Source organism: Schistocerca gregaria, chromosome X, assembly GCF_023897955.1.
Source record: "Schistocerca gregaria isolate iqSchGreg1 chromosome X, iqSchGreg1.2, whole genome shotgun sequence".
Taxonomy (NCBI): domain Eukaryota; kingdom Metazoa; phylum Arthropoda; class Insecta; order Orthoptera; family Acrididae; genus Schistocerca; species Schistocerca gregaria.
In genome coordinates, this window is record NC_064931.1 from 143952623 (window position 1) to 143962147 (window position 9525).

Sequence of the window (9525 nt, forward strand, 5' to 3'; positions counted from 1 at the left end):
ATAACTACTCATGAGTGCATTATCCAGAACCCTTGCAATTAATTTTTTTCTTCCTGTCCATTTCCTCTAATCCTCTAATTCCTCTGTGACCCTTGATGTATAAATGTTGAAATGCAAACTATTTAGTTAGTGCTTTATTATAACAGGTTGTTGACTTGTAACTTCACAATTTGCTACTTTTGTAACAAAATTTTATTGATTCATTTAGAGACTGAATATAGTTAGTGGGATTTCTATTCCATCATCATCAGAAATTCATTGTTCTAACTTGTGCATTCAGTCTATTACATGTGTGGAAGTATTACTTGAGTATTGAATTTTCATTTCCCCTGCTTGTGCATTGATTTCCTTAGAGCTATGGGTAGGATACTATTACCACCTACTGGAGTTATTGATAGATGCATTATTTCTATTCAAATAATAACTCCATGTCTTAACCTGAGCGTTTTGTTAAGTGACACCTCAGACCACTGACAATACTTTCTGAGTTATTTATTTTTCACTTTTACTGTCACATGTACACCTCAGAGTATTTTTATTCATAAGCACATATATCTTCTTCTTCTTTTCCTTCAGCATTTGTCCCGCATGCCTGCTAGGTCTGCTATAAGCACATACATCAGGAAAATTGCTGTTTCACCAACCAGAATTATTTCCCTCATGATTTACCTAAATAACTTCAGACAAATGCAAGGATATCTTCTTTTAAAGGATGATTGCCAATCCCCCCCAACATTGACAACATATGTAACAGTACAGATTTCTAGCACACAGCTATATATATTGGTTAATCTTTCATTTTTGATAGTCATTGTTTTTTCTCTCCCTAACAGGATGAGTATGGAGACAAACGAACTACAAGAAGACACATATAATGCAACAGAACTAAAGAGCATGCCACATGACAAGAATGTTGATCAAGGAGTTAAACTTACAGACAGTCATGGGGTAAATCAAATTGTCCAACTACACTCTGAGAAGGAACAATCAAATGTAGATGAGGGGACCAGCAGAAATATGCCCAATAAAAATGTTGAGGAAACAGTTCAGGTCAGTGCCTTTGCAGGATTTTTAATATTGGCCGAGTTGGTGACATCATTGTTACGACCGCTTGTTGCACATGTGGCAACAGGTCAGGATGCAGTTCAGTCACCACATCACTCCAGCATACACTGTTCACCTCTATATGAGGACAACAGAAAATGTGAATCAGACAATAAAACTGAAGAAAACACCAATTCAAATATTTTTGCAAACCTCTTAATTTTAGCAGAGTTGGCAGCATCATTAACACCTGTACAAAGCCCTATTGAGCTAGTGGATCCAGAAGAAATCACACCAGAAATGTCACCATATGAAAATGATAGTGACATGGAATGTGACTATGTAATGCTATATGAAGAGATTGTGGAAACAGAAGTACATACATCAGCAAACAATCCATTGCAAAGTGATAGTGACAGTGAACCTGTAGAGTTTGTTAGATCAGTGGAGGGTACGCTAGTGATATCTGTACCACAAGATGATTCTGATACAGAATCTGAAGAGTGAGCACATTGTTTGGAGTTTGCAGGACCAGAAGAGGATATACCAGCTATGACCCCCAAACAAGATTATGGTGGTGTAGAATTTAAAGAGTAATGACAATTTTTAACATTTGTCGTACCAGATGAGGATAAACTAATTTGACTCCCCCACAAGATAATGATGATATGGAGTTTTAACTAGTGATTTAATGTGTTACTGAATGCTAGATATGAATGACTGTTTATGACTTTCAATAACTGAAGAACTTTTTCTGATTATGTGTGATAGATTTATGTAAATGTGATGCTTTATATTATGATATTTTAATATACTGTATTTAATATAAATAAAATGACACAATTCAACATTGATTTATTTATTTTTTAACTGTTTCATTAAATCTTCTGTAGACAATAAATATTTTATGGGTGTTGCCCAAATGTACATGTAAATTTATGGGAAACCACTTCATGGAAATGGAACATACAAATGTGTAAATAAAAAAAATAGACAAAAATATATTGGGTTATACAATACGTAGTAACACAGAATAATGCAAGATTGTACAATACATAGTAACACCGGATAATACAAAATCATAAAATACATAGTAAAACAACTTTATATACATGTATATTTGTGGTATTGCAGTGGCATAGTATGTTTTCCATAGGGCTTTGGTTTTGTCCTTCCTAGACAGCAAATCCTTATATACATTAAATTAATTAAGAAAAGATTTTTCATGACATGACAGCTGTCCATCACATGTGCTAATATAATAAAATGTTTAGGAGAAAAAGACAATATTTTCAGTTTTCCCTGAATATAAACATTCAGAAAAGTGTTTACTGCCTAAATGGTAATTAACCAAGTAGAAGAATTGTTTGAGTAGAAACTTTTTTAATTCTGCTGTAAATTTGTTTTCATCTTCTAACTTGCTGATGTTGACTGGCAGTCTGTTGTAAAGTTTGGTACCAGTGCCATTGAGTGTTTATTTTATTTTATTTTTTTATTTGTGTAATATAGAGTGCTGTGCTATTTTGTATTAATGGAAGTCAGCATTTGTTTGAAAATCTGCAAGGTGGGCCCTGACATAGAAAGAAACATTCCACATGGGAAAAATATATTAAAAACAAAGATTCCATGACTTACCAAGCGGGAAAGCGCCGGTAGAGAGGCACAATATATATATATATTTTTGGGCTCTACTCTCATGCTATAAGCAGCTGTTGGAATTTCTTGTTTTTCTTGGTTTGTAAATTTAGAACGTAATGAAATAAGTGTTTATATGATTTGGCAAATATTGTTATTTAATATTGACATTTTCTGTGTTTTTGAGAATTATGTCTAGGTCTTCACATCTCTTTTGTGTTGAAGCCTTCACAATGCCCCGTGTAGCTTTTGATTTGTTTTCAGACTGTCTTATTAAGCTGTCACCACTTGTAAATTTTGTTTTAACAATTACTTAAAATTAACTATTACTTAAAATGTTCAATGTAATTATAGTGAAATCCATGAAAGAAATGACAATGTAATCCATGAAAATGTATGCAAGAAACTCTTCCAAAACGGCAGTAGAAGAAGCGAGAAGAACCAGAAGTACAGAATCAATCTGGTAGGGTGACACACCCATCGAGTGTTCAACGATCCAAACTCACATTCAAATTAATTCAGCAGAACTTTCAAAGTCTTAGCAATAAGCACAATGAGTTGTATACCACTGCAGCAAATGATAACCCTGATGTTTTAGTTATAAGCGAACACTGGTACACAGATGTGCTAATTAGTGTACGTAAGCCACTATCCATGATCTTTTGCTCTGCCTTCACTAGAAAAGAGAAACATGGTAGTGGGGTAGCAATCTTTGCAGCCAGCAGTAGTAATTATAGTGTAATAGATGTAAGTGCTTTCAGCATTGAGTATGTAATAGAACTAGCAGCAATTAATTATAAGTGAGGGAAAGAGAACTTAATTATTATAATCTTTGTACATCCATATTTAAATTGGATGAAAGTGGGAATCAGCTGGTATAATTTTTATTAAAAATAAAAGTCTTCCAGCTGTACATAAGATTTTATATTTATTTTGCTACTAGTTTTGACACTGCGTCAATGTCATCTTCAGGCCCGTACACTTTGATGAAATCAGTTGTGTGTGGCTCAGTACTAGAAGTCCATGGTGAGACCAACACATGCTCCACATGGATGTCGGGCAGCAACTAGTGCGAAGTTTAAACCAGTGGGTCAAAGATAGTCGTGGACTTCTAGTACTGAACCACACACAACTGATTTCATCAAAGTGTATGACCCTGAAGATGGCGTTGACGCAAAGTCGAAACTAGTAGCAAAATAAATATAAAATCTTAAGTACAGTTGGAGGAGTTTCATTTTTATTAAAAATTAATTTTTTTAGGCCTATACAGACCTCAATCTGGTAGCCTAGATATTTTCTTTGATATTCTTAATGACCTGCTTATTGACACTGACAGTAAACACTGCAATAAAAATGGCTGGGTTAACATAATACTAACTGGAGATATAAACATTTACTTGCTGTCCAATGACTCTGTATCTAAAAAACTAATGCTAATATTAGCTGAATTTAACTTAACATTTCTGATAAACGAGCCCACTAGGAACGTCAATAGTATAAAATCATGCATTAACAACATTATAACTAACATGTCTCACTTTACATGCAGTGCATCAGCTCTGAAGCTTTCCATTTCTGACCACCATGGAATACAGGTATCAATAGAAGCTGAAAATCATCATGTCAATAGAAAAGAGAAACAATATGTGAAAAAAAGAATCACCAATGGTGACAATGTTAAAGATCTCAACAGTCTGCTGAAAAGCTTACAATGGGGTTAAAGAAACAGCAGTACTGTCAGTGAATTTGCATCAGATTTTTATTAGTGCTTCAGTGTCCCATGCCCAGAAATGACCTTTACAGTAAATGACTGCAAAAAGATACAAAACAATAACTGGATAAATCATGAAGTGGTGAAGCGGTGGTCTTGCGGTTCTAGGCGCGCAGTCCGGAACCGTGTGACTGCTACGGTCGCAGGTTCGAATCTTGCCTCGGGCATGGATGTGTGTGATGTCCTTAAGTTAGTTAGGTTTAAGTAGTTCTAAGTTCTAGGGGACTGATGACCACAGCATAGTGCTCAGAGCCATTTGAACCATTTGATTTGAAAAACGGCAAGAGAGAAACTCTACTTTTCCAATATGCAGTGGTAAATAATAATAATAATAATAGAATAAAGGAAGAATATAAGAACTATCATGATTATTATAAAGATCTGCTGCTAGAAACTAAAAGTAAATATGTAGCCACAATGTTAAGAAACTGTACTAATACTGGTTTAGCTGTTTGGAAAGTAATAAATACCTTTAGGGATTTTACTATAAGCCATAAAGGGCATATCACGAAATGTCAATGTCAGATTGCAAATGTTTTTAATGAGTACATTTCTTCTGTTGGAAAATCTGTCAATGACCATTTTAAGAATATTCAGTATAGATATAAGGGCAATCCAATCAAACGAAGCATAAACTTGGCCCCAACCAAAGCAAGGAAATCAAAAACTTAGTAAGGTCATTAAAAAATACAAAATCAGCTGGCTATGATGGATTGTCTATCAGTACACTGAAAAGATGCATAGACAACATATCTGATGCCATGATGTAATTGCATCAGGTTGTTTCCCAGATAGTCTAAAGATAGCACAAATAACCCTGATTTACAAGATAGGTGATAAATCTAAAATTGAAAACTACCGCCCCATCTCAATCATACCTGCATTTTCTAAGGTAGTTGAGAAACTTATTTATACCAGACTAATGACATTCCTGAGTCAATACAATTTAATATTTGGAAATCAGAGTAGTTTTATGAAAAACAAGTCAACTTCAGTAGCCACACCACAATTAATAGACAAAATAATTACTGCCATAGAGAACAAGGAGTATGTAACTGGAGTGTTCCTTGATCTAGAAAAGGCTTCTGATTGTGTCAACATCACCATAAAACTTGACAATCTGTGGAACCTGAGTATTAGAGAGACTGGCCATGAGTTAATAAAATCATATATGAGCAATAGAAAACAATTTGTCTTGCTTAAAACAAACAGTGGGTCTTTCAAATCTAAAATTACTAATATCAAATATGGAGGCCCTCAAGGTTCTGTCTTGGGACCCCTTCTTTACTTGATTTATGTTAATTATATACAGTATCAAAACTTCCTGGCAGATTAAAACTGTGTGCCAGACTGAGACTCAAACTCAGGACCTTTGCCTTTCACAGGCAAGTGCTCTACCGACTGAGCTACCCAAGCACGACTCACGTCCCATCCTCACAGCTTGCAAGGTTTGCAGCAGAGCTTCTGTTAAGTTTGGAAGGTAGGGGACGAGGTACTGGCGGAATTAAAGCTGTGAGGATGGGGTGTGAGTCGTGCTTGGGTAGCTCAGTCGGTAGAGCACATGCCTGCGAAAGGCAAAGGTCCCAAGTTCGAGTCTTGGTCCAGCACACAGTTTTAATCTACCAGGAAGTTTCATATCAGTGCACACTCCGCTGTAGAGTGAAAATTTCATTCTAGATATACAGTATCGTTCTGATAATTGTACAAAAATATTGTATGCAGATGATACATCAATTGTGTATAAACACGAAGACTATGACAGTCTGGAGGTGCTGTTCAACAGTGTAACTATGAAATAGTCAAGTATTTTAATGAACGCCATCTAAATGTAAGTAATTCAAAGACCGCAATGATGGAATTTAACACAAGGAAACAAATAGAATTTGGCATGAAATTATGCATAGGAAATTACATTGTAAAAAAGGAAAAATGGACAAAGTTCTTGGGAATTACAATCCAGGACAGCCTCAAATAGGACATGCATATTAATTCCTTGGACTGTAAGCTGTCGAAGAATGTATTTGCTATAAATTTGATTAGCAAATATTGTAAGGCTTTGGGTGTACTAAAACCTACTTATCATGCCCTATTCTCATCAAATTTAAACTATGACGTAGAAATATGGGGTGCAACAACTCAAGTAACCTAAGAACGTTATTAATACTACAGAAAAAAGTTACCAGAATTATTTGTGGTGGCAAACCTAGAGAATCGTGTCGGAATTGGTAGGGGTATACATATTGAAAGTTATATTGCTCGTGAAGACAATAAATCCAAATTTCAACTCTGAACTGCACCAGTAAGATACAAGGCAATAGTTTAGGTACCATTTAAATAGCCACAGAACAGCTTTATATGAAAAAAAATGCACTTCATACTGGGCTGAAGGTATGCAATGCCAGAAAGTCTCACAGCCCTTCCTACTAACAAATTAAAAGATCAGCTAAAAAGGATTCTAATTGAAAACTGTTTTTATTCCCTAGATGAGTACTATATCTACATATACTATCAAAGAGATAGGCACCTGTGAAATGACATCTCATATACCAGCTGTTGTGTAAACACTGTTTGGTCTTTTACATTGGCATGATTATCACCAAGTTATCAGTCAGGATGAATGGGCATATACAGAGGGTGTATACTGGCTACACACAATATCCTGCTGCTGAGAATGCTGTATAGCATGACAGCTGTAATCTTGGTGCCTGTTTCACCACATGCACCATCTTAATTCTTCCCCCAGACACCAGTTTCTCAGAACTCTTCAGGTGAGAACTAGTGCTAAAACATGTCCTTGGCTCTCTCCACCCATGTGGCCTTAATATATGTTAATTTCTTCTGTCTCAGCATTTCTTCACAGTAACTACTCCTTTCTCTACTCCATTTATTTTTCTACATCTTTCATTTTCTGACCTGTTAATTTTTCGCTAAACCCCTCTATTACATGAAATGAATTTAGCTTTTCACTCTTATTAACTCATGCACGTTGTTTTTGCAGTAATCTCTGTCTTGCTTATTACCTGTCTTCCACCTATAAGCTCTCATGTTTTCAAACCTCGTCTGATGCAGTCCCTAACAATCAGTCTTTTCTTCTCATCCCGTCTTCTTAGTCTCCCCTGACCCACGGTTCTGGGTGACCTTTCCAAAACCTACTCCTTTTCAAAAACTTCTGAAGTCCTTTTTCTTTACCCCTCTTCCTTCCCCTTCAACCCTTCTCCAAAAGCTTGCATAAGTATAACCTTGTTTTATGTGTGCATCCTCCTGTCACCGCTTGGTGCATAATATCTAAAAGATTTTCTACTGTATCAAAAAATAATACTAATGATAATAAAAATTCTATAAATGTAATACATTCACAATCGTTCTTGAATTCCTCCCAGACACGAGACAGATGATTAAAATGTAGAGTATGTCTGGGAATTTCTGGAGTCAAACATGCACCAGTACTTGTAAATGTTTTACCCATCAGAAATTGTGATGTATTCAGAATAAATAGGCACAGTTTATACCAGTAACTAAGATTACCACAGATAACATTTAACAAGAGGCCGCTTACATGTTTCGCATCATAACCTCATGACATCATGGATCTAAGCTGAGAACTGAACTCACACACTAGAATTGACCTAACGATAGTGGACTAGCAGTTTACTGCAGACATGTACAAGATTTGACACAAAAGAAATGATAGTGATTCTGCAAATATGACTACTTACTTAACATGTGTATGTGTTCACCTTCAAAGGAGGGCCAGCTTAAAACCATGCAATACTGCATTTGTTCTTCTCACTGCTCAGTAAATATCTACATGTTATTTTCTATGGGAAGGCACAGAAGCTCCATAGCATAAGATCACATCTATAGTAAACTGATAGTCCTGTGATACTGAACTAATTAACTTTTCATGAAACTTGTCACAGCATAAGAACAAGATCAATGTCAAAAACATTCATCTGTAATACACTATGAAAAATAGTTTGTTAGAATTGTGAGCAGTACTGTATTCCATGGTATTCAGACTGATTAGTAAAATTTTCAAAAGAAATGCACAAAAAGACATATATCTCTAATAATAAAAGTCATATGCAAAATATATGCATTTAAGGAATATTTGACAATATTTAGAGAGCATATAGAGACAGTACAGTTAAGAGTTGGCTGTGTTATACTTCATTAAGTGAAATGTGTAGTCACCAGATGTACAGAAATTCCTAGAGATGTACTATATTTTAATATTCTGTCTCATGTCTTTGAAGAATTCAAGAAAGATTTTTAATTTCTTTTCATTCGCAGAAATTTTATTATTATTATCATTATTGTTATTGATATTGCAGAAAAGCTTTTAGATATTATGGCCAATTATGATGGTTCTGTGTATGACCGACCCATGTCCAATGAGAAATAAAGCCATTTGGATATAGTTGTAATTGGCAAAGTAGCCCTCATTATTGAAGGTTAACGATGTTTGAGCCAATGCAGGTCTCAGGGAGTAGAGGAGAGGGAAGACCATTAGAAGCCATTTTACAGCATATGTTTGCTGATTGTTTCTTGCTTACCTGAAATGTATCGCGATAAAATGTAGAAGGGGAACTGTAAAATGGTGAAATTGTATCTAATTAGATAAAAGTATTTGAAGCAGAAAGAAATGAGCATAATGTCTACTTTGTGATTAATGGATATAAGTTTCTGCGGCATATAAAGATAAATGAATTGGTTATCAAAGTATTATTTTTTCTGCTGAAGGCTATTCAGCGTTAAGCATATGCCTTGTCACTGAGCCATCCTCTTTGCACGAAACACAGTTCTGTTAATGCCTTAGACACAGATGACACAGTTACATGAGCAGCACAATATTACAATCTTAACTGGGAATTCTTTTATTGATTTCTGGTGGCATTCAAAAGGCAAAGCGATAGTGTCTCCAAAATTTGTGGTATGAAGTATGATTCTTATTCCTTATTTTGCTGTCAACATGGGATCTTCTACTAACGGCAGCATAAACATCCTGCTCAGTTATCTCACCACTAGGGAAGACTGATATTTCACCTTGTTGCTTGTACGGCATTGCTGTCTGA

General features: G+C 35.3%; 1 protein-coding gene across 1 annotated transcript; it reads left to right on the forward strand.

Moving 5' to 3' along the window:
• Positions 1–3727: 3727 nt before the first annotated feature.
• Positions 3728–8855, forward strand: LOC126297941 (uncharacterized). The gene is made up of 6 exons (XM_049989263.1): positions 3728–3793; positions 4976–5121; positions 5246–5712; positions 6128–6234; positions 8576–8649; positions 8744–8855. Exons 1-6 carry the CDS (start codon positions 3728–3730, stop codon positions 8853–8855), a joined length of 972 nt encoding a protein of 323 aa, XP_049845220.1.
• The last annotated feature ends 670 nt before the right edge of the window (positions 8856–9525 follow it).

Excerpts from the sequence above, each read along its gene's own strand:
- LOC126297941 (XM_049989263.1), top strand. The coding sequence starts at position 3,728 with ATGGATGTCGGGCAGCAACTAGTGCGAAGTTTAAACCAGTGGGTCAAA. Across the intron at positions 3,794-4,975 it reads AAGATAGTCGTGGACTTCTA|ATTGCAAATGTTTTTAATGA; the intron begins GTACTGAACCAC and ends TGTCAATGTCAG. Across the intron at positions 5,122-5,245 it reads GCAAGGAAATCAAAAACTTA|TCTAAAGATAGCACAAATAA; the intron begins GTAAGGTCATTA and ends TTTCCCAGATAG.